General features: G+C 38.7%; 1 protein-coding gene across 1 annotated transcript in view; it reads left to right on the plus strand.

Moving 5' to 3' along the window:
* LOC119598716 (bromodomain adjacent to zinc finger domain protein 2B-like) overlaps positions 1-26,398 on the plus strand; it is a gene marked incomplete in the record, with an annotated part of 128,899 nt that overhangs the window by 71,178 nt on the left and 31,323 nt on the right. Inside the window, 21 exon segments of the mRNA XM_037948494.1 lie at positions 180-516; positions 1,001-1,194; positions 2,130-2,195; positions 2,999-4,138; positions 4,910-5,180; positions 5,475-5,653; positions 5,765-5,943; positions 6,114-6,236; positions 9,388-9,435; positions 12,886-12,943; positions 13,321-13,386; positions 13,790-13,834; positions 16,786-16,839; positions 19,662-19,783; positions 20,081-20,277; positions 20,614-20,855; positions 21,101-21,390; positions 21,734-21,977; positions 24,002-24,142; positions 24,575-25,700; positions 25,890-26,035. Of these exon segments, the coding sequence (XP_037804422.1) occupies positions 180-516; positions 1,001-1,194; positions 2,130-2,195; positions 2,999-4,138; positions 4,910-5,180; positions 5,475-5,653; positions 5,765-5,943; positions 6,114-6,236; positions 9,388-9,435; positions 12,886-12,943; positions 13,321-13,386; positions 13,790-13,834; positions 16,786-16,839; positions 19,662-19,783; positions 20,081-20,277; positions 20,614-20,855; positions 21,101-21,390; positions 21,734-21,977; positions 24,002-24,142; positions 24,575-25,700; positions 25,890-26,035 (5,268 nt within the window).

Consider the following 26,398-nt stretch of genomic DNA (forward strand, 5'->3'; position numbering starts at 1 on the left):
GGCATGCTGTTATTGTGTGTATTGAGTTTTATGTATTAGTTTGTTTTTTTTTCTCTCTCTTTCCACACCTGTCACCTTCCTGCCTTCCTGTCTGCCTGCACTGTTGTGTGCACGACGGAATGTACACTCCATTGCGCACACATCCCGTCCGTGTGCACACACAATCACTCTGTGTGCAGCGGGTTGCCGAGAAACTGGCAAATAACGGGAGTGTGTCCATCTCCAAGGCCATCCGAAACAAGGAATTAGAGATTATTCCCATCTCGCCGGCCGTGAAGGGGAGCACGCAGTCGCACGGCAACACCCAACCCCACCGGGACAAGTCGGAGCCCAAGGTGTCCATCTCGACTGTTGGCTCGGGCAACTCCCGGCTGTCCAATGGCGTGCCAGGCAGTGGTGGGTGGCGGGAAGAGAGCGCCAGCGTTTCCATTGAGCCGTGTGGGTCAACCGGCTCAGCCTCAGCTGATGACGCTCCGCTGAATCTTTCTATGAAGAGCACTGCTTCGCCAAGGCCATGTGAGTCCAGGTTCAAGGGGTGCTTATTGCATTTCTTTGTTATTATTATTTTTGCTGTTTTCAGTGTTCTTTGTTTTTGTTTTGATTTTTTGTTTGTTCTTTTGAGCATTAGACATATTGCAGAAAGTAATTAAACATTACTCAAATTATATGGTTCCTGGTGACACTGATAACTGATTTAATTACAATTACTGTAATTCTTCAAAGAGAAATGAATATGTAATAAGACTTTCTTGCAAAGAATATGATACCAAACAAGAGACCTGTGATATTTAGTGTAACGTCAACTTATATATCTATTACATACTACACATATGACTCAAGATTTGAGAAAACAAAGAAATGACCATTCTTACACTTACGTTGAACACCACTCAGTTTAATGTTTCTAATGCAGACTTCAAAAAAATCCGAGAGGCTCAGGAAGACCTATAAACCTCAACCCCATAGGCTGACGTAATATCTCACTTTACAATTTTTTCAGCATCGAAAAGTCATGATAAGAGAGAACACAAGGAATCACATCCTAGTCCACTGACTCTGCCTCGAAGTGGACTTCCTCCTTTAGACTTCCCTCCAGGCTTAAGTGCAGGCTTGGGCGCAGGCCTAACCCCTAGTCTAGAAGTTCTACAAAGTTTATATGGGCAGCACGGAGAGCCCAGGGATGTTCTGGCCTCGGTAAGTCTCCTCTCCTTCTCTCTGTCTTGCTCTTTTTGCGAATGTGGTGTGGATATTTTATTTTACTGTGATTCTGTTTTTCTGAAATGTGATTTATTTAATGAGGATGAATCACAGAAAATGATGAGTTGGATTATAATTAGTATTCTAATATTTACAAATAAAATTCGATGTTGGAGATCTTTCCTTATCTATTTCGAAACTAGAAGAAAGATCCAGATGATATTCATATTAACCCCTTTTACTCATTTTAATGTTACTTCATTGTTAGGCTATATGGGTGTTGAATTTCATATGTGTGTGTGTGTGTGTATGTATGCTTGCATGTATGTCTGTATGTATGTATGTATGTATGTATGTTTGTATATATATATATATATATATATATATATATATATATATATATATATATATATATACATATACATATACATATTTACATACACATACATACATACATACATACATACATACATCATACATACATACATACATACATACATACATACATACATACATACATATACATATATATATATATATATATATATATATATATATATATATATATATATATATATATATATATTGATTCATAATGTGTGACATAAAGTATATGCTAATAAAAAAAAATTGTTGGGGTGAAACATAAACAAGAACTAAAAAATTCTCTGCATGCAATTTGGCCTGCCCTGCAAGTCAACTAGAACTCAGAAAGGGATTATATAGCTATAAACATATATAAGTTATTAAAGATATGAAAGTAAAGAATCCTAGAAGATGAAATAAAATGCATTCAGTTCTCACCAAGAGTCATAGGAGCACACAATCTATGATTATTGTAAGTAACTTTATATTCAGTGCTATCTATATTTCCTCTGTTCTCCCTCCTCGTGTGCTGTCATAACTAATTGCTCACCTTCTCTTTCAACAAGATGCAAGAAGCTCTTCAACGGCAACTCCTTGCTGCAGACGGAAAGAGAGAAGAGAAGAAGAAGAGGGTAAGCGGGGGTACCATGTTCTAAGTGTATTTGAAGACGCAGGCATTGGCGACTGAATGATATCTGTGTGCCTTTTGAGTGGAAGACGTGGATGTTGCTGATTGATTCATGGGTGTAGTTATTGCGATTGATGTCTAGGATTTGAAATGAGGGGAAGCGTCTTTTGTGCTCTCATTTAGATAACTGTTATTGGTGATGGAATTTCATAGAAGGGGTGATTATAATGTGGCAGCAGATGCTTTTTGTGTTTTGAAGTTGGGAGTTGTTTATGATTTATTTTGCCTTGTTGAAGAGTGTGTTTCATTTTCGAGGATGTGTATTTGCAATTTATAGACAGATGACTGATTTGGGACAAGGTGAGAGGAATTCAGAATTATGGTTTTAAGGCATGGTGTGGAGAAGGTTTTCTTGATTTATTTATTATTGTGTTCTTCATTCTATGTATATTCTTTTTCTTCTGTTCTCTTGACATACTCAGGTGTTGATCTCATTTTTTTATAGATATCTTGAACATTTCTCTAAGGAAATTAATGAGAATGAATACTTTCACAAAGCAGAATTTGTTTTGATATTAATGTATTCATCAAATATTGTAAATGTGATGATATTATAGTTGTAAAAAATGTTTCAAGCACTTTTTGCCTCATATAGTTTTTCATTCTCATTGCTGCCTCTTTTCAAAATGTATCACACTGGAGCAAAGCGTTCAGATTTTCCAAGAGTCAGTGCCCTGTGAATTGGGTTTTAGTGTGAGGGCTTTGCCGATGGAGACTTTTATGTTAAACAAAAGCTTTGTCCTTCAGAGGGAAGAGGCTCACAGGCAGTCTATTTACCAGATGGAGGACGCCCAGGAGCGGTCACGGCATCTTGGACGAGGAGTATCCAAACCCAAAAAGAACACAGTTGCGTCATTGCTGGAACAGTGTCGTGCAGCGGGCATAAAGCCTTCAACCCTACCTCTGCCCCCCACTACCTCCATAGCAGCCACACCAGTCACTACCTCCCCCCCTCTGCACGTTTCTTCGTTGCGCGCGGGGGACCCTATCTCGGCAGCTTCTCCAATTGTCAACTCCCGGTCCTCGCCATCACCAGCGTCGCAATCTCTTCCTCCAACATTACTGCCTGGGCTCCCGGCAAATCTCCCTCCGTCACTCTCTGCCTCTCTGGGGGCACCGTTACCCCCTCCGGTCGTACCCACGCCTCCTGTACCCTCCCTGTCCATCTCTGCCATCGCCTCCACTCAGGCCTCCACCACCTCCGAGGTGTCTACCACAATCACTCTGACGACAACTTCCTCCCTGTTGTCCTCCACCTGCTTAACGCCTCCAATGGACACTCCCTCTACCCCCTCAACCACCACCACCACCACCACATGCACTGCTCCTTGCACTTCCTCCAACTCATCCCCATTACCCCCCTCAGCCTCCACATCATCAGTGGCAGGCTCTGGCTCTGCTGCCTCCTCCTCTTCCTCCACCTCTGCCCCCCCTCCCTCCTCCTCTTCCCCTTCTTCCTCTGCTGCCACCTCTTCCTCCTCCTCTTCCTCTTCCTCTGCCACCATCACAACCAACTCTTTAGCCACCTTGTCCAGCCTTCCAGCCTTGTCCAATTTACCCCCTATACCTGGCCTGGCCACGCCACCCTTGTCATCCGTCTCTGCATCCACAACTCCTCCACCTCCCATTCCATCAGCCACCACGTTATCCAGTCTATCGACAGGGATATCATTGACATCCTCATCCACACCCCCTATAATGGCCTCCACCCTGTCACTGCCCCTTCCCTCTGCGCTGTCCTTGTCCTCTTCTGTGAGCATAACATCAGTGGCTCCTGAGACCACCATGGCATCGCTACTCAACAAGCCGAGTGTCACCATACACCCAACAACTTCGGCGCCAGATGTCCACGATAGGGCAAAGTCTAATATGGAAATGGAGAATTCGGTAAGTGCAGTGATTTCTTATTGACTGTCTGCATGATTTTTAGCAGTTTATATAATAAAGCAATATCATGTACTTAAGTGGAGTTAGGAAAACTACTGTGTAAGTATTTGGTGCCTCTTCAGCACTACGGGCAGTTCCATTAACTTCACAGGAAAAAGTTTCAAGGGATGGACCAAATAATTGTTACAAGGGCACACTCAGTCTAACATAAGATAAAAAGATAAAGAATGCATGTGCTGTACTCTGATATTAACCCTTTATCGCCGGTCTGAATAATTCACTGAGAGTAGTTAAAATCCAGTGATATCTGGCAACGGCCCGACAGTGGGCGCGGGAGTCCGCTGCGAGAAGCCGAACGTCCCGCTCCACTCGCTCTGGCGCGTCGCCGCACGTACACGCTTACCCTGCCGAGGGACCCGTTTTCTATCACGTGTATACACGTGACCCGGCGAGAACGGGTTAAGTCACTGGATCCTGGTGGTTTGCTGCCTTTTGCCCAAAATCTGGGCATAAGGCTTACTTCTAGTGTGTGGCCTGTAGGCTGGATGCACACCAACACTCATGGACAGTGTCAAGACTCCATGCCTCCCCTTTGTATAGTGTTATTATCTCTTACTGTTCTAGAATCTATCGTTTTCATAACATGATGGTCGCATCACCCAGATACAAGGGGTTGATATGCTAACAGGTTCACATATTTGGCAAATTTCTTTTACATCTAAAGGAAGAAAACAGCTTCATACATTAAGTATCTTAATTATGCATTCTCAGGTGGACATTGTAGCAATCACAAGAGCCCATGAGAATGGGGGAGACAAACCAGTGAAGAAGCGACACATGATCACGTCGAGCAGCGTGGACGGACGGCTGATCACCACCATTAAAGCTGCAGCAACAGCCATGGATTCCTCAGAGCTTAGTGATTCTGAATCCGATGATGAGTCCACCTCGCTGTCCTCAATTGATGAAGACACCTTAAATAACATCCCATCCCCTTGGCTGAAGAGGGACACCCCAGACTCGCCCTCTGTTTATGGTGACTGTAAGTTTAATTCAGTATGCTTTTTTTGTCTTTTTTTCTAAGCCAACCCTTTTTTATTTATTTATTTTTCTTTTCTGAAGCCATGTTCCCTCCAGAAAAGAAATTCAGGATAGCTTCTCTTTAATAAAATTATTATTTTCATATTATTCTTTTAAAGAGCAATAAAGATATCAGAATTAAGTTTTCAACAGGCTTTAGTTTACCACAGCCATAGTGATGAAAGAGTTCACGCAGTATAAACAACTGGATTTAATCTTACTAAACTGATTTTTACTCTTATCCAATGTGCCTCAGCTCCGCCAACCAAGAAACGGAAGATGATAACAGATGAAGTTTCACTTCGCGTCCCGCTTATGTACGGGTGGCGGAGAGAGACGACAATGCGCACAATCACACAATCAGGAGTTCGAGGAGAAGTAATCTACTATGCCCCTTGTGGCAAGCCCTTCCGGCAATACCCAGACATAATGAGGGTAATGTTCTTGTTATATGTGCCAGTAAGGAGTGTGTAGATACTCATACCATACTTTCATGAGGTGAAAGCTAGGGCATAGAATGACATGCAATCTGATTCTTTCCCACAGTACTTGGAGAAGCACGGAATAACGGAAGTGACGAGGGATAACTTCAGCTTTTCAAGCAAGATACCCATTGGAGATTACATTGATGCAAACTCTCAGACACGCCATAATGAGAATGAGATAAGGGACAGAATTCAGAAAATTCGGGAGCAAAAAGGATACAAACCGCAAAGAAAAAATGAGTGAGTCTTCTATGTATAGAGCTGTAATGTTAAGATTAATGAGAGGTTTACATAAAAAACAAAAACAAAAATTCTTTGTGTTTGAGACCTAAACTTCTGATATAATCCAAGCGTCTGGATACAAGAACATTTAAGAAACTATAAGAAACACTTTCTCATATACTGTATAGGGACGGCCGAGATGCCCTAGAAGTGGAGGCCGAGGCCATCCTCCGACGGTTAGAGGCCGAGGAGGAGGCTGAGAAGGCTCGGAAGGAGTACCGAGCACAGCTAGAAGAACAACAACAACTCAGGTAATGAAGAAAAAATTGCCGTTTCAGTTTCTTTGGCCTTTTTATATATATCAATTTATGTATTTTGATGTTTCTCACCTAGAATTGACATTTCTCACCATTTTCTTGCCAAATGTAACTATATATTTATAGATTTGAATGTGGGTAAAATTGGTGTTGTAAGTCAGGGATATTATGTACTTTGTTAGCCCTCAACTTGCGTGTTATACATGCCGTAATGTACCGCACCTTGCTTGCTAACTTCCCCGAAAAGAAACCAGTGTTTTCCCTTATTCTTCTCCAGACTTTGATGAGAATTTCTAGTTTAAGTGGTGATCCTATTTTTAGATGCCATATTGAACTGCACAAGTTGCTTATTCCTTTGTTTGTAAATGACTTTCCTATTTTGCTCTTAGCTTTATTTATTGTTTTCCTCACCTGAAAAAGCTAAACCTTTTATCCAGTCGGAGTATTTGTGCCGTGCTGTTTGTATACTCACCATGATGTTAATCAATCTTCTGCGTAGAGTGTGTCTGCCTTTCCCTTCCTATGAATCAGTTTAGGTCCTCTATAGTCTTCTTTAGTGGCAGTGGCCGTGCAAAGGAGATAGTGGCTGCATGCCTGGTTGGTATAGGTTCCGAAATAGGTTGTAGTGTGCCATGCTGTAAATTCCTGTTGTCTTCCTTTGGGCATAGGCTATGAAAGCAGGCTTATTTTACGTCGCGGTTTCGTGCTTGTGGGGGGGAATAATTCATTCTTGACGTGTGTTTCTAACCTTAACACACCTTCATTAGGTGAGAGTAACTCTTGATTTTAAAATACAGCAATCCAACCCAGTGTTCTTTGTAGTAGATGCAAGCTAATGATAAAGGAAGTGATGATGTAGTCTCTTTAACGTCACCCTCGCAGTCAGTTTTTCTAAGAACAAATAGCTCGTACAGTTATGCTGATTAGTGCGTCGGTTATGGCTTTGTTTTTTGTTTTTTCTCTCCTTCCTTATAATCCATTTGTGAAAGTTGCTGCTTTATTTCTGACTTTATATATCATAGTAGTTAGAGTTAGAAAAAAAAAAGCAAAAAGGGGTAGAGAAAGTTAAGGAAGATTAGTTTAGAGAGGAAGTGAAAGAATGATACAAGATAGGGTGATCATAGGGATTAGTAGAGATAGAATTGCAGACGATAGAAATAAAGGGGAACAGAAGAAAATGCTTTCTTTTTGGTCTGTTCTTTTTCTTTTCTTTTCTTTTCTTCCTCTCTTTTTGTTTCTTTGTTTCCTTTTCTTTCCCATTCTTTTGCTGCTTTAATTTTTTATTTATTTATTTATATATTTTTTTTAATTCTTGGTCTTTATTTTCCCCTTTTCTCTCTCTCTCTCTCTCTCTCTCTCTCTCTCTTTTTTTCCCCCAATTTTCTTCTTTCATTCCTACTTTTTCTTCTTCTTCATAGTTCTCTTTCATGAAAAAAAAAATCTTTCATTGGTTTTCTTTTTCTTTCTTTTCTTTTTCTCTATTCTTTCTCTCTCTCTTTCTTTTTTTTTTCCTTTCTTTCTTTTTCTTGCGTGTGTCGACCAGGGTTTGCGGACTGGAGGAAAAGCAAAGTCAAGATACAAAAATTTACATAAAAAAAAAGAATAAATGATAAAAAAAAAAATTCTGTTGATCCCATTTGCTTATTTTCTTGTTTGTTGCTTATTGATTGTTTTAGAAAGACGAACATGCTGTCAAGTTTGATTCTTTTACAATGATTTTTCTAGTTCAGCTGATGAATTAAAGGTTTGCTGTTAATTATGTAAAGATTCAAGACACTTTTTTTATGTAATGGTAAGCTTCAGCTAAATCTTTGTAATAAAAAAAAGGAGATGGTTTAATTTTTTTATTGCATGCTATAAGCCTATTAATTGTCTAAAAAAAACTATAAAAAATGATACAAATAATCATGTCTTTTTAAGGGATAGCATTTTGTTATATAGCTGAGAATTCCATGAGTAAAGAAATGACATAAATGTGGTTCAAAAATATTGTTCAGTTGTTTATATTGAAGGTTAGTTTCAAATTTCATTATTATCTTCTATCACTATATATATATATATATATATATATATATATATATATATATATATATATATATATATATATATATATATATATATATATGTATGTATATGTATATCTCATGTATGTGTATGTATCTTTATGCATATACTTATTTTCATGTTGGTTGAGAAAGTTTCTTTCTCTCTCTCTCTCTCTCTCTCTCTCTCTCTCTCTCTCTCTCTCTCTCTCTCTCTCTCTCTCTCTCTCTCTCTCTCCTCTCTCTCTCTCTCTCTCACTCTTCTCTCCCCTCCTCTCCCTCTCCCTCCCTCCTCCCTCTCTCTCTCCTCTCTCTCCCTCCTCCCTCCTTCCCTCCCTCCCTCCTTTCCTTCCCTCCTCCCTCTCTCCCTCCCTCCCTCCCTCCCTCCATCCTCTTTCCTTCCCCTTCCCTCCTTCCCCTCCCTCCCTCCTCCCTTCCTCCTCCCTCCCTCCCTCCCTCCCTCCCTCCCTCCTTCCGTCCCTCCCTCCCTCTCTCCCTCCTTCCCTCCCTCCCTCCCTCCCTCCCTCCTTCTCTCCTTCCCTCCCTCCTCCCTCCCTCCCTCCCTCCTTCCCTCCCTCCTTCCCTCCCTCCCTTCTCTCCTTCCCTCCCTCCTTCTCTCCTTCCCTCCCTCCCTCCCTCCCTCCCTCCCTCCCATCATTCTCAGTTTCCTTGCTTCTCTTTTCCTCTTCTTCTTCTTCATCATGGGGAATAATGGGTCATTGTATTTCATGTATGATTTACAGATGATGTGTGAGAAACCTCTATTATATTCAGCTTTTCATATTTCATTATATGAATTAAACATTATCCATGGAAACATGAAAATGCCATCTGCAGTTAATTTAGAAAGTTATTGTAAATTAGATAAAAAACATCAATTCATTGTTAACCTTCTAAAGGATTTTGATTTTTTTTTTTTATCATTGCTAGAACACCCCCACAAAAAAATTTATATTATAAGTAAAGGACAAAAAGTTCAAGAGATGCATTATTAAATAATATTTACTATTGAACATTTAAACTATATATATTTATATATATATATAAGAAAATGCTTGGCTTCATTTTTAATACCTGACGAGATCTCATGTTTTATCTTAAAGCTGGCCCGGCGACTGCTTTGGACTGATCCAACAAGAGATACGAGAGGGGTAGGAAACAGCATGTTGCTCTTTGGAGGGAAGGCTAAGGCCCCAGTTGTCGCTGGTGTGGCGGAGAGTTGGATCATGATTTTATATCTTTTCAAAATTCTGTTGATATTTGATGATAATCAATGATCAATGCTATTTTATGTAAATGATATATTCGAGCATATATATGAGTAGTTTAATTTTCAAAAAGGGGGTGATTTTTTTTTTTTTTTTTTCTTTTTCCTTTTTTTTTTTTTTTTTTTTTTGAAATTGATGTTTTTGTTTCTATATTTTTATTTTTTTATTTTGATACGATATTGTATTTTGACTTTGTGAAAAGATGTAAGGTATTCCCAGGGAGTTCCCCATGATCTTTCTCTCTTAAGTGCTTTTCTCATTTTACTCTAAGAAAATAAGATAAGGAAGTGTGGGCGCCTTGATTGTTTGTGACGCAGGGCTGTTGCGTCTGCTTTCACCAGCTCTTAAGGTGCTCTGCCGACAATTTCTGCCTTTGATTGGCCATTCATTGATTAGCAAGAAGTATTTGTCTTTAAGAAAATTGCTGGAAATACTGGATGTGCAAGATATTTATATACTTTTTTTTTGCTTTTGTTTTTGTTTTTGTAATTTCAACTTGACATTTACATTTGAAATCAATGAAGGTAAATTGTTTGCATTGCCGAAAAGGTTGCGTGTGCTTGCCAAAACACCCGCAACTTTGGAGAGACACAAATGTAGATGGTATTGAGGTAGTATTTGTACTGAAGAATATCTCCTTTTGTGTACGTTTTATTTGATTCATGAAGCATGTCACATCGGTGTCAGCCACTCTGTATTAATGCACTAGATTTGTTGAATCTCTTAGCACAGTTATAATCATGACATTTCTAAATTACCACAGTAATGTGTGACTAGAAAGTATATATAAGTAATGAGTAATAACTATATAAAGGCAACCCTGTAGCAAACTACAGAAAAATCAGAAGGTTCAACAGTATCCCTTTCATAATCCTTCTTTTGGAATGTCAATGAAGAGTTAACAGAATTATGTTAATCAGGAGATATTCAGTATCTGTCGTATCACACTTCTGCATGAGTACAGTAGCTCATTTGCATGCAAGTAATGTTCCTTTAAACATTGCAATTGGTCTGTAAATTGGTATAAACTAATATTAATCTTTTGCAAGTGACTGTAACTAACATTATATGTACATGTCCAGTACTTAATATTTATTTATTTTATTTATTTATTTATTATTATTATTATTATTATTATTATTATTATTTATTTTTTCTAAACTAGTGTGTTTAAGAATATTGAGTATTTCAGTAGGAGGAAGATGTTGTTTATGGCTGTGCTTCTTGATTTAAATCCAATTTGTCTGTCCTTCTTGCTTGCCTTTTTGAGATGAGACATGTTTCTGGCTGAAAGTGCCATAATCATGGGGGTATTCATGATAAAACTCTTGTTGATTTGAATTATTATCAGTGACACTTGTAATTATGTCATTTTGATATTGGTATGATTAGCGCTACTTTTGGTTTTGTCCTTTTTATCAACAATGATCAGATTGATACTGACATAACCTTTATGACTTTGCTTTATAATCAGTGACATTGATGTATGTGATACCATTTTTCTCTTTCTCGTGTTGCTTTTCTTTTCGTCAGCCGACGTGTTACGGCTTCTTTACAAACATGCTCTTTCTCCATTTGCCAGGAGTTTGCAGTACAAGTCACACTATTTGTTAGTTGCTTTGTTTAGGAAAATCATACATTTTATGCATTAATTGATTCCCATAATACTGGGTACCTTTTAAATGTGTCATGACAATCCCTTTTTTTTTTTCTTTTTTCAATGTGAAAGAGAGGATATCCTCTTACTTATGGGTGAGAATGGAGAACCGTATTTATTGCGACAAATATAGAAAGTTATTAATGTGAATAAATATTTTCACAATACAAGAGATGTATGTGATCAGTTTCTATTATATTTTTGTCAGAAATGGACTGTATTTCTGACAGAGATAGAATTGAAACCAGTTAGATACATCTCTTGTACAGTCAAGATATTCATTCTCATTTATACCTTTTCAGAGAATGGAGGAATTGCTTCTGACATGGGTAGTAGTCCTGTGGTGCTAAGTGGTTATAGGAAGTCACAGTATTAGAACTTAAAGATGAGATCAATTTAATGCTAGTTAATGTGAATAGTGTAGGTTTTATGATGATGTGCTTCAGGGATGTTGATGTGCATTTATTTAACCTTTCGACTGTACACTGTATATCCATAGCAGTTTTCATGTAAGTCTTAAATAGCAGAAAAATGAGACTGCATATCTGAATACTGTTTTTGCATTTCTTATTAGGAATGACAATGAAGATTCCATTATAATGGTAAAAATACTCAAGAAAATCAGTCTCATATGAAAAAGTTCACTATATTTTGTTTCTTTTTTTATTCAGAGCAACTATAATTACTCATGCTTTAATAAAACAATTTTCAAAAGCATTTGGGTGCAGGAAAACCTCCCAAAACCAGATTCAGGGCATACCAGTCCATTGTTTGAGAACACAGAATAGTTGTTCGAAGAATGTAGTCACCTAATTTGTCACGAATAACAGTTTTGAATGGCAATAGTAGTCATCTAAAGAGCCATCACACTAGTCTTGTCTATGTTGGGAGCCCCATAAAGATCGGGATACTTTCCTGGTATAAACATTATTTAAGGCTTGATCAAAGCTCACTGATGTCAGCTGAACTTGAGTGACCTGTACTGACCTAGACCTCACCAGACAATATGCATGGCTATCCTAGGATCCCTAACTGTTGCACTTAGTGTGACTATTGCTTAATGTGGTTAAAAGGGTTAAGATAATTTAGAGCCCATGCTTTGTCTGTGGAAAAGGACCCTTTCTGATACTCATCTTTCTTGCAAATTGTATCACTGTGAAGAGAGGCTGAATAGATTATACTTGATGCAGAACAGATTGTATTTGATGTAGATTACCCTTGGAGATGGAAAAGGGTTTATAGAGAATATGATTATTAGGAATTCAGACTTTGTCCCACGGCAGAGATTCTAGGAAGGAGTCTAGAGAAATATGTGTGTTATAGGCCTTGCTTTTACATTGAGCACAGTTAGTTCAGTGTTTGGTTGCATGTAGGGAAGAAAGGACTGTCAAGTTTGAGGTACTTATTATGAAGATAAAGTGTGGTCTTATTGTTACTTCTTATTGAACATAAATGGTAATAAGAGTCACATTTATTCATTCATTTTTCTTTCCTCTGATATTCTTTTCTTTAAACTGATATTCCAAATTATCCTTCATCTTCCTTCTCCTCCTCTTCATCCGTATTTAGTGCATTTTTTAAATAAACTTCAATATTTCCCTTTTTGGATTATGATTCCTCTGCTTGTACTCTAGACTCCGCCTGTTGACATGCCCTAACTGGTGCCTTCTTTCCAGATTGCAGCGAGAACAGGAAAGACTAAAGAAACAGGAGGAACTCAGGAAAGAAAAAGAGGTGTGTGTCTCACGGACGTCTCTTTTCCGTATGCTGTCATTATTGTCGTCAGCATTATGATTACTCTTATAGGGATTTTTATTGTGAATGTTAATATACCTATTATTATATTTATTATGATTATTATAATAATAATAATTATTGTTGTTATTATTATCATTATTATTATTATTATTATTATTATTATTATTATTATTATTGTTATCATTATCATTATCATCATTATTAATTATCGTTCTTATCATTATTATTATCATTATTATAATTATTATTATTGTTATTGTAATTATTATTATTGTTGTTGATTTATGGATTTTGAAAGTATTTTTTATTGGGAAAGTAGCAACTGAAGGGCTGATGCATACTCTCTTGTGCAGGAATTACGGAAGCAGAGAGAGGAGGAGAATCGGCAGAGACTCTACGAGCAGCTAAGAAAAGCCCAGGTGAGTGACGTGTCTGGCTGGAAAGGCATCAGGTGTTAGGAGCCAAGGGGTCACCTGCGGCCTTGCTGTTCAGTGATAGGCCAATTTTCCTCTCTTTTTCTTTTTTCTTTCTTTTTTAGGTTGATCTACAAGGCTGTATTGATTTTTTCCCCCCCCCTTTCTTTCTTTGTTTCACACGGGGGTTATATAGAGTTTGAATTTTGGTAAGTGGTTTTGAGTTAGTGATTAAATTAAATTGTATGGTACCTTTTTTTTTCCCATATCTAGGATTGCAATTCTGTTCCCTTGCTGTAGTCCGAGTTTGTATCAGATCTGCTCAAATTTTGGCATTGTTGTGAGGAAAAGTCATAATTTTAATATAAAGTCCACTGTACCTTTGTTAATTATCATCATGTATTTGCAGGAAAGAGAACAAGAAAAGCAGAAGCAGAAGTTGATTAAGGAACAGGTAAGTTGGTGTTGTGTGGATTTCAGACAACAGGTAAAAGGGGAGGACGTCGTGTAGGTTTGGTGTGGACTGAAGCTTTGTCAAGATAATGCGTATTCGGCAATGAATAAGAGGTTGGAATGAAAAAATGAATAATTAAAAGATGTGAGGATTAGTGAATCAATGTTCTTACCTTATATCTGGAATGGAAGTAAGAAAAGAGAGAGAAGGAAGAGAAATGAGTTTGACGAAGGGAAAGGAGAAAAGAAAAAGATTTAAATTCAGATACCTGGCCTCCTAATTATACGAGAGAAGAGTGCGCCTTGTTGAAATATTACTGAGAGAGAAGATATTTTTATATTTTTATTTATTTATTTATTTATTTATATATATTTTTTTCTCATTCCGTCTGAATCTGTCCGATAATTGTAAGACTCAGAGGAGAAGCTTGAATCCAATATGAAAAGTCTTTGGCATTCCTTAACACAACGATAAGATGCTGTTTCCATTCTGCTTTTATAAGTAGGTCTATCAGTCTATCCATCTTTAGATACATTTTCTTGCTTTCATTTGTCTCCCTAGTTTTTTGAGAATGTGTCAGTGTGAGAATATATATAAATACATAAGACCAAGAAAATCTGAAGCATAGATATTACAAAAGTATTAAGAATCTCATGACCCAAGGTAGGTATGATTTGGAAGAGAGAGAGAAAGTAGGACTGTTGGCCCTTCTTCAGGAGTAAGGCCGTCTTGCCTCTGAAGAGAGAGTTGCTTTTCGCTTGATTTTGGATGAGAATGAAGCAGAGTCATACCACAACTTGCTCAGCTGAGTATAGTCTCTTTCTTGCGTTTAATCTCCCACACTCTTGCTTTACGAAAAGTAAACTGTGTTGTATTATTTTGCAGCTTTGAATCACAAAAAGACAAAATGTGTTTTTTTTTTTTTTATTGATTATTTATTTATTTACACACAAAAGAATAAATTGAAGGTTGCAGTTAGGGAATTTAGAAAAGCATAAGACACAATACAAGTGAATGTTAGACCTCCTTTGCTAGAAGAGGGAAAGAGAGTGAACTTTCATAGACAGCCTCTCACCCCATCTCCACTTTGCATGGCAGTTGCAAGGTAACCCTCTTTGAGACAAGATTTAAACTTTTTAGAGTTGATGTTGCTTTCCTTCATCAATTTTTGATATTCACTGAATAGTTAATTGATGTAAATGCTTTCTCTTTTCTGTATTTCACGTTTGTTCTAGTACCCCTCCCCCCCTCATAAGATTTTTTATCCTTATTTCAAATATTAAGTGAAGGGAGAATTCTTATCAGGATGAAGTAGAGTGTTTGTATACTTGAAAGTAAGTGATTCATTACGAAGAAGTGAAAAGAGGTGAGAGAAAGAGAATGAAGTAGAGAAGGTGGGAGAGTGAATAGTATTCCCCCCCCCCAAAAAAAAAAAAAAAAAAAAAAAAAAACAACGTTCAAATGCGAAGATGTATTGGTTGTGTCAGTGTTTGTAAGTAAAGTAAATCATGGTTCGAGTTTAGGGTTTATGGCATAAATATAAGGAATAGAGATGGTGCAACTAAGGGTTGCCTTGATATGCTGTAAAAACTGCAGGCTTATGAAATAAAACTTCATTAGTTTAGGTCAAAGCTTTTTAAGAGAAAACTTTGAAAATAAATAAATAAAATGGCATTATAACAGTGATAGATCCCTGCAAACACAGTCATATTAATGGATATTAAAGGATAATGTGAGAGAGTTATCAAGTTTTGAGCACATTCTGAGACATCATAATTTGGTTTAATCAGAAGAGGAGTGTAATGTGGTGATGAAAACCATTATGAATCTAACTCTGGTAGGAAAGTGCTACTCTAATCAAAGTCATGCTTATCTCAGTGTTAAACTATGTTGTTTAGTGTTTAGAATGATATCATGTTTATATTTGCTTTTCTAATCTTCAAGCAGGTTGACATAAGAATTCAGTAAAATCAGTGATGAGGTAATGCTTGGTAAAGAGTGATAGATATATTCTCACTTGGAACCGTATCACAAAAAAAAGATCTTTCATATTTCAAGGTTGTTCCTTAGGAAGTGAAACTGTTCAGTGACAGAGTTGAACAGATGGTAACCCCAATGATTGTGGAACCACATTGGCCCCGTCAGCCATTGCTTCTGTACTCTTTCATATTTTAGTAGGTTGTATGCTGTAGGAATGGCACCAAGTAGAATAACAAAGAGAAAGTGTAGAGAGACTAATTCACAAGTCACTGAATACAAGACTGTAGATTTCTCCCGTAGGAATGTTTCACCAATTCCCCCTGAATGAGGGAGCAGCCCTTTGCAGCTTCCTTGCTCCTGGAAAGACTCATGAGCATCTAAATCTAGTTAATGTATGTCATTGATCCATCAGTCAGTGTGATAAGTCTTCGGTGAGTCTTACTTGATGAGGGTCGGTGGATGGTCACTTGCGAAACGGAAAGGATTCAAGCGTTTACACACATCAGGGGAATGTATGACATGCTGTGCACTCGTCGCAATCTGCTTTTGTACTCCATTGAAGCTCGTACCCTCTTTTTATGATTTCTGTGTTGTGTAAACACGACATTTTGCTATGATTACTGTATTGTTCACTCTCTTTGATGTTGCAGATTTATATCAGCAATTGCAAAAACTCATTATTTTGTACATAATGATTTGGTTTTACTTTTCTATATTTTTTCCATTTTGAATGTTCTTCATAATCCTCCACCGACACTCAACTATGTAGCCTTAACAGTTGATTAGCATGCCCCCACATTATGTGGCACAGCCAGCAGTTATGATCTAAAGGTCTCCTCACTAGGCTGTATTTTTTTCTTCTCTACAACCAGGAATGGGAAAATCATACTGCCGTGGCATTGCATTAGAATCATGACTGCTGATTGTATCACATAACTCTCTGACACTCTGACATTATTGTTGTTCCGCAGTTGTATCTACAGGAGCTCAACAAACAACGTGAAATGCTCTACACTCTTGAGCTGGTATGTCCTTCCACCCTCAGGTCGCACTGATTGAAGACCGAGTGTTTCTAAACGTGTTCGGTGTTTCTTATTGAAGGATATTTAAAAGAAATTTACATCTATTTTTGGCTTTTTAAGTTGTGTAAAGTCATTGCAAATTTTCTTTAGGAAGTGTGGCAAGTTTATGCAACAATTTTCAAAATCAAAGATGTTTTGATACTAGAAAGTATCTATAAAGCACATACTGATATTTGAATAATAATTTTGTCAAAATGAATTTATACTTGAAAGAACTTTAATCACCATTTAAGCTCTATTTTATTAAGATCTTGTCTCCAGATCTCATATTTATCAAGCTGGAATATTCAGTTCAGAATGGAGACAAATCCCATAAATGTTCTTAAACGATCTGCTATCCTCAGACCACCAAAGTTTGAAACACTCGCCACTTGATCGGTGCGCCTGTATTCCCCCTCACCAACCTTACTGTGTGTGTCCCCAAAACCCCACTTGTCACAAAAGTTATTGTATTGTGAAACTATTGCTGCTTTTTTTTCTCTTGTCTGTACTGCATGAACTCGTAGATGCATTTATCATTTTTCTTACTTCATTTGTTATTACTCTTTTTTTTTTTTTATATGTATATACGTTATTTATTAGATGCATGAAGTACCTCGCCTAGAAACTAAGGATTGTGAATGTGTATTAGAAGTGAAAGTGAAGAGACTACTGCCTGAACCTCTCGGAAAAAGAATGTGATCTGTGGTTGATAGGCCCGGGAAGTGCTGCTGTCTTGCTTATTGTCTGTTATTGAACTTAAAAAAAAAAGAAGAGAAAAAAGAATAATTTGTCATTTTTGCATTTTGAGTTGACTTCAGAGGGATGACTGATGCAGATTTTATCCCTTAAGTACAAGAGAGTGAATTTGCCTATAATAATCATTTAGAGAATAGATATTGTTAAACATCCTTCCTTTAATGAATATTTTAACTTAGGTTAATGTCCAAGATTCATGATAGATTGGTATACTGAACTTGTTTACATTTACTCAAATGCTCACAATAAGTAATATGATTTAGTAGATTAGAAAGAATTATTGTAGGTAATTGTAATAAGAGAATGCAGAGAGGCATATTCTTAATCCAAAGAACCAAATGCGAATAATTAGGCTAAACCAGAATAAGTCCTTGATAGCATTTCCCAGGCACTTGTGAAACTGTTCATTGTTACGTTGTTTTGTGTAACCTAATGCATTCCTGCTTGCTTCCTGCCCTTTAGATCCCATTATTGTCTTGCTCCTTCATGTAATGTTGACGAGTGAGAGATTATTTTTTCCCTTGAAGATGAGCAATGAGCAGGTAAGTTCGCACTTCGTAGCTTTGCATGATGTAATGCTTGTTGTGCTCTGTGCGCGTGGCCAGTTGTAGGTGGTTGACTGCCAGTGTGTGGTTGTTTGTAGCGGAAGAGAGATTGATTAAGACAGACACTGATTGCTGTTTTCATTGGGGTTGATGTCCATTACACCCTTTTCACTTGATTTGGCCAAGGACATGTCTGCAGTCAGCTGTAATGGGAAAGAGAGCTTAGGATGTATTTGTTAAATTATGAGTTGGAATGGGATTTGTGCTTGTGACTTCTCACTTCCTTCCTTGTTTTGGATGATTGGTTTCAAGAGAAGGATGAACGGCAAGACAAAATTGGAGACAAGTCCCCCTTTTTTTTTTCCTTTTTTGCTTTTGAAGATGGACTAATTCATCACAGACGGCTCAGTGGTTATCCTAATCAATCCTCTCACAAGTTTTTCATCCAGCACAGGTGCTTGCATGCATTACCTAGGGATTTGTTAATGATAACTAATGTGTAACTTGGTAATGTATTGCAGTTAATAGCTTCCTAGATTCTTTGTTATTTGTATGATGTAGTAGTTATTTTGTGTACATGCTTGAACTAACAGAAAACAGAAAGAGGTTTATAAACTGGTACTTAGTTTTTGACTAATATATTTATACTTGTAATTTTTCCTTGAAGGCAGAGGATAAATCAGATTTAATGGAGGTTTTCAAGCTGTCAGAAGAGCATGGTAATGAAGTTTCTCTTAACATAATAAACTGTACTTTCTTCTATGATTATTGTTCACTCCTGGTTTGTTTGGTTTAGCATTTTCAGGTTGTTCAGAGCAAAATTGGAAATGTATGGAGATTGTTCTCTCTTGTTTCAAAAATCAGATTGCAAAAGCTTCTACCAGGGGGATACATGGTGTGTATTGAAGCTGGACAATATTCACTTTCCTGATCTGTTTCCCTGTAGTTTCAGAAGTTCATGGTAGTGAGTTCCCTTAGAGCTAAAGCCAGTGACTGAAAGAAAATAAAAGGCATGAATTAAGACTTGCTAGTAAATGGATTATTTGCCATTCAATGTGACATCCTGGTAAGAGAGAGAGAAAAAAAATTGTAGGATGTAAAAATGTAAAAATTAATCATAGCTGTACCATGCTCTTCACTTTGCACTCGAGCCAGAAATGGAAAAGTTCCAGTAGATATTTAGAATTTTTTGAAAGCATTAGATTCATCACTAAGTTTATTGGGGGGATAGTAACATTTCAGTCTGACATTGAGATTGTAAAACCCGCAGATAATATTCCAACAAGGCTCAGTTCTCTGCGTTTTAGTTATGTATGTGAAATGTGATTTTTCTTCTTTTTTTTTGCGGTGTTTGTAAGAATATTTCCATCTTTTAGGGGAGGAAATTTTGTATCTTTATTTTTATTAAACGGTTTTACTTGTTATTGGAAGGCAATCATTTTCTTTACATTTCTTTTCTCTCCTTACCTTCTCCGTGACCAGGAGCGGGAGAGGAGGAGATACCATGGAGTTCTAGTGCGCGCCATTGAAGCGAGGAAAAGATACGAGGAGAGAGAAAGACGGAGAGAGGAGATGAAGGAAGAGAAAAGGGCAACCAGAGAAAGGTAGGAGATGCTGATGACTTTGATGATTGGGCGTTGGAGAGGAAGTTGATGGAAGGAAGGGGAGAAGGGGAAGTTGGGGCTGAGGAGTGTGTTAGGGAGAGCTGTCCAGGAAAGGAAAAGGGACAAAAGGAACTAGAAGAAAAATCTGTTTGAATTTTAGATTTCATGATTTTAAGAGTCGGTTAAGTCACTGAAAATGTAAATGGTTTGCGATGAATAAGACGTCTTTTTGTCAGATAAGCAATTCCTATCCCAGCTTTCCAAGGTGGTATAGACAAGCCTGTTCCTCCATTGCAGAAAACGCGAGGAGCGCTTGCAGGCGCGGGAGATCCACCAGCTCATGAAGGAGGTGAAGGAGGACATGGAACTAACGGACCACACTGACCTGCCCGAGATCTCCCGTCTCGATGGCCTCAGACTGCCCCCAGAGGCATTCGGAAACATCCTCATGGTTTTTGAGTTCCTGCACAATTTCGGGGAAACCTTAGGGTTCGGTAGGTGTTGTCATCATTCCTTTTTTAAGTTTAGTTTGTTCATCTTTTTTTCTTTCTTTCTTTTCTTTCTTTTTCTCTCAAGTGTGGTTGTTCTTTGGCTTTGGTATTTAAGATTTTCCCTCTCTGTCTTATCTGTAGTGCAGAATTGTTGTTTCGTTAAGTTCATTTTTATAATGTTGAGAAGATTTTAATAAATTTAAATGGAGGTACAGATGAGTGGGTTTATACTCATGTTATAGGACTAAGAAAAAACTTGTATTAGTGTAGGATATCAACTTTATTAGGAGTGAGTTTAGTGTGTTGTTTAAACATTAAATCTTTTTATCCTTATTCCAGACATGGAGTCACTACCATCAATTCAGAGCTTGCAGATGGCTCTCCTGAATGATAATGAAAGCGAGGAGGAGCTCTTGAGCGTACTGTCTCACTTGCTTGTATGTGCCATTGAAGATCCAGGAATTCCGTCTGCACAGCGCCATACCACCATCTTGGGCCAGACCCTAAACAGAGCTGACATCACGCATGCCAACATTTCTGAAATCTTGAGAGTTTACCTAAATGCCAATGCCACAGGCGAGGTGAGTTTGCTGGGGTCTTAATGGGCAGTTGGGAGAAGGGCCTTTGCCAATGGCTTTTCTAATAATATCTTATAGTTATTTTGAGGTCAAGTACTTTATATACTATAATGGGTATGTTTTAAAATTTTTACTCATATTTCATCTTCATCTTCTTTCCCACAGCTTCAAGGAATAGATATTTCCTTCTCTTTTGCAATATTGATATTTAGCCAACAAGGAATGAGCATTTTTCTCACTCTTTGCAGGTTCGCATCATTCATGGCCTCCTGGGCACAGAGAAGGAGCGTCGCGAAAACCCCAAAAAGGCCCAGGAATGGGATGCAAAACTGGCGGAGATGGATGCTTACAAGATGTCCCAGTGGCTGATGCACCTGCCCTTCCTCGCCCTCAATCCGACGCAGAAAAGTGAGATTGTGGCCTATGTGTGCAATGAGCTCCTGCAGAACAAGGCTGTCGTGCGGCAGATTGAAGAGTCGCTCGATAGACACAACGGCCTCAAGACGGAGAAGTGGAAGCTGGACGCCAGGATTAGAAAGTGAGTTTGGGAATGGCAGTGCTAATATGTATCCTGTCTGGAAATTTTTTCTTCTTCATGGTTGACATTGATATAAAAAGACGGGAATTTGTCACGTGACCTGTGCCGAATAGTGCTTTTATGTGAATTGTAAATCATTGAAGGTTGTCTAAATCTTTCTTTACTTCCAGACCTTGAATTTGTAATTGTATTTTCTTTGTAACTTTCAATTTTCTTTTTTTTTTTTCTTTCCTCAAAGGGAACCACTACATTTCCTCTCCCCAGAAGTCAGATGAAAACGTTTACTCAAAGTGACTCTGTTGTATCTATGCATTTACATTATAAGAAATCTCTTTCCCCTTAGACTGCGTAGGAGTGTTGCTCGCAAGAGAATCTACAACGCGGCCATGAGGTCCATGATGGAGCACAGAGGAGAGGACTCGAACATGTCCAACATCTCGGGCATCTCATCCTGCCAGGGAGAACAGGAGAAAGGAGAGAAGAAGGATAAAGAGGAGGACAAGATGAAGGAGGAGGAGGAAGAGGAAGAGGAAGAGGAGAATGAAAGTGGCAATGAGAGTGACAACATGGAGGAGATTCCAGATGAGGTGTGTGACAGCGAATTGGTGTGACTGTGTGGCATTATTTGCTGTTTTGGTTTTGCACTGTTTTAGTTGGATTTATACTAAATATAAATCATAACTCCTACTGGTGTGGTTGAGACAAAGCCAGAAATATCTTTATTATTATTAATTTAATTCTACCAGTATGGATTTTCTGGCATTTGGTTTTGATATCACTTTGAGACTGTATGCTGTGATGAAGTGTGTTGTGTGTGTGTGTGTCCTGCATTTAGTGTTCTGGAGATTGTAGGACTGTTCTTCTCTGTAAACTTGATGGAAGGAACATCGACCTGACACTGACAACACTGTATACCTTAAATCTTACTACAATCTTAGAATTCATAAATGAGATGTTAACTTACAAATAAAGGGTCCCAATTAGACTGATAGATATTAGTTTGTGTTGTAGAGCTCCAACCACAATAGTTTTAGAAAGTTCTAAATAGAGGATAAAGAATAACAAATCTTGGAAGATGATTTTTGGTAGTTTTGAAATGGGATTGTGCTCTATTGAAGTACTCTGATCATTAGAAAAAAGCTAAGGGTTAGATGATAAGACTTCAGTTAAGGACAGAGTGTTGTATTCTCTAATTGTTAGAATGAGCTAGGTGCAGCTGATAATATGCTGATTACTGATGCCAGATGATCATGATTATTTGGTATTATTTAGACAAATTAATTGATAAATGAGGTTCTCTTGTTCTCATTCTTTACCCAATGCCACCAGGAAAATGTGACTTTCACTGTAGTATTATTTTGTGAAATGTATCTACACATAGATGGTTCTTTAAGTGCTCAGCCACCAAGGAGTAGTGTACCCTTACCTGATTTTCCCCTCGTGTATTTTTGAAAAACTTTTTCTTTTTTCTGGTGTTATTAATATCGATGGTTTTATTATTGATTATTACAGTTATTAACAACACTAAGAGCAATATAAGATAAGATATAATATTTCCAAAGATCAAGGAAAAGGGAAAACAGTGGAGGTAGGTCGGGCTATTGGTTGACTCACTGGTGGATAAGCACTTGTGGAGCCACCTGTGGGTAAAGAGATTTGATCAACTAAATTTGTTGCAAGTATGGCATTTCCGTACGTGGCGTCCCAGGTGGCATCTTGCTAAGGTCTTTCCCTTTTACCTATATTTTCTTCTTATTCATTGCTTACGTTTCCCCCCCCCCCTCCCCCATCTTCCTTCCTCTTCTTTCTGTTTTTTGTCTTCTACATTGCTTTATTTCCATGCTCACCACACACACACACACGCATACGCACACGCACACGCACACGCACACGCACACACACATGCACATGCACACGCACACGCACACGCACACGCACACGCACACGCACACGCACACGCACACGCACATGCACATGCACATGCACATGCACATGCACATGCACATGCACATGCACATGCACATATATATATATATATATATATATATATATATATATATATATATATATATATATATATATATATATATATATATATATATATATATATTTATATATATATATTTATTTATTTTTATATATATATATATATATAATAGATATATATATATATATATATATATATATATATATATATATATATATATATATGTATATATATATATAATTTACATTAGTGCTTCCTCTTTCTGTATCTCCTATTTTGCTTTTCCATGTTCCTTGCTTTCCTACAAGACCCCTTACTCTTTCTACTCTTCCCCCCCTCCTCCCTCTTCCTCCCCCATTCCCCACCATCTCCTCCATCCCCCACCTCCTCCCCCAGCCCCCCACCTCCTCCCCTATCCCCCCTCCTCCCTCCAGAGACAGGGACCCATCCCACCTCCCCCCCACCCCCCCTCCTCCCTCCAGAGACAGGGACCCATCCCAGCCCACCTCCTCCCCCATCCCCCCTCCTCCCCCATCCCCCCTCCTCCCCCAGAGACAGGGACCCATCCCAGCCCACCCCAGTCAGCCCCCATCAATTCGTACCTCCTTTTTCTCCCCTTCGTAGGAGGATGACAAACACCTCAATGCGGATGATGCGTCCAAGACCCTAGAGCTCCTCCAGCGTCAGATGAACCAGGTGCGGCAGGAGCTCTTTGACACGGCCCAGCAGGTGCGAGGCTTCAACTGTGGTCAAGATAGGTTCCAGGTGAGTGGGTTGTGCGTTCAGAGGTATTTTGTTTTTATTTTTATTTTTTCTGTTATTGTGATTATTTTTGAGGTGATGGGTTTACGTGCTGTGCTTACAATTTGTTTTTTTTTGTGTGATGTGCATTTATTTATAAGCATAGAGTGTGATTGTTATTTATTTATGTATTTTTTCTGTGAAGGGATTTTGGATGTGTGACAGATGTTTTCTCTTTGCTGATTGGGTGGTTAGAGGCACCAACATCCTTGTTTATCTTAATTTGCATTTAATTAAAATACATTTCAAAAGTTTATACATCATGTATGTTTATAAGAGACAAATTTGAAATCCTATTGTCATCAGTGTCTAGATTTTCTCATTCATATTTTGATATGAACTTATGAAGGTGTTATAGTGTGACAACCTCACAATTTTAATTATTTTCCATCTTAGCGGACGATGTGGGTGTTACCTCATGCCGGAGGTCCCTTCCTAGAAGGCCTGTCGTCATGCGACTACACCGGAAGAGAACATTTCCCCGTCTCGGTTCCCCCAGCGGGTGGGAAGGTCGGCTACACCCTAGAGGAGATAACGGAGAAGCTAAAGGAGGACCAAATCAAGAAGGAAAAAATCAAGGAGGAGCGGAAGAGCGAGGTCAAGGAGGAGCCAGTTGTAAAGGAGGAGCAGATGGAAGTGGTAAAGACGGAGAGTGAGGTGAAGAAGGAGGCGGGTGAGGAAGTGTGTGTGGGAAGTGTAGAGAAGGAAGAAGTGGATGTGAAACCACCTCTAAATGGCCAGGTGAAGGAAGAGGATGATTTCGAAGTGCCTGATATTCCAAAACGAACAGAAAAGTGTAAAGAAGAAATTGAAAAACTTGAGGAGACAAAGAGTGATAACCTGAATGGTGTGAATGAATCCAAAGCCAACGGAAACACGACCAGTGAAGTGTATTCATCACTGATCAATGCTGGACTTAATCCCTACATGGTCAATGGCCTGAAGGAGGGCAATCCCTCAGGAAGCAGTGAAGGTATTGACCAGAACCTTTTAGCGACAGGGCTCGGCCTCGTTCCTGGGCAGTACCTGAGACCTGAGCATGTTGCCCAGCGGGAGAAGTTGAGCTTCAGCCTACTGCCACGCATACCCTGTGATGTCTCGTCCCTAGAAGCACTGCCAGCCAACCAGACTCCCCAGGCCACCCCTAGAGGATCACCTCGGGAGGCCTCGCCCTTTTCAAGGTACAGCAGGCCGCAAAGCCCTGCTGTAGGAGTCTCCCAGAATTCAGGCAGTACTCCAGGCCCACAGAACACCCCATTAGGGACAAACACCCCTGGAGTACCCAGCACTCCAGTGGCAATGAGCACCCCAGGAACCATGACCACGCCGGGGTCTGTGAGTACCCCCATCTGTATGAACGCCACTCAGGGAAGTGTGTGCAGTACCCCAGGAACTCTGAGCAACTCTACAGTGTCGGGGACGCCCGTGTCATCAAGCATGCCAGGGAGTGTCCAGTGCATGTCCCATCGTGAATTGCTTGAGAGATTACACCAGTCAGCTGAGGCTCTGCCTGTCCCAGATGGTCAGTTGCAATTTGTAACAAAAATGGGTTCGTTTCAGCTGATGTCATGTGTTATTTCCTTCCATTCATTCTATGAAATAACACTGTATTTACTCCTAAGAAATGTCAGAACTGCAAGATAGTATGCACTTGTAATATATTTTTGCATGTGTCAATTAGTGAATGATTTCTTTCTTTAAACATCAACAGAGTACAAAACCGGATGGTGGCACGTGACCGATGTGGAGCAGTTGCGTGAGATGATTGGGGCATTGAACGAGAGAGGCGTGAGGGAACGAGAACTAAAGCGCTTTATTGAAAAGAATTTCACCATAGTGAAAAATGCCCTCGCAAAAGTAAGTGTATATACTCATTATTAGTCTGTGTATTTACCTACATGAATTACATTAGGCATTCAGTTCCATAAGCTGTAGGAAGTGAAAGGCAGTAAAAGCATTGGCCACTCTCAGTATGAAGTGCCTGTTTAACCTCCTTGTTTAGAGATGAGAGACATGATCACATATTTGAATATATGTACTTATATAAGTATTTCTTATATATGTATAGTGTCTTGAGGAGTTATGAGTCCCTATGATTTTGCATCTGAAAGAACTCATTGTTCTTAGGTAGGGCTTACAGTTGTTGAGCATTAAACACGTAAAACAAACAAAAACTGTAGACTTTATAGCAGCGTAAAAGTTAGCTGAAAGGAGCCTGGA

This window comes from Penaeus monodon, chromosome 41 (assembly GCF_015228065.2).
Source record: "Penaeus monodon isolate SGIC_2016 chromosome 41, NSTDA_Pmon_1, whole genome shotgun sequence".
Taxonomy (NCBI): Eukaryota; Metazoa; Arthropoda; class Malacostraca; order Decapoda; family Penaeidae; genus Penaeus; species Penaeus monodon.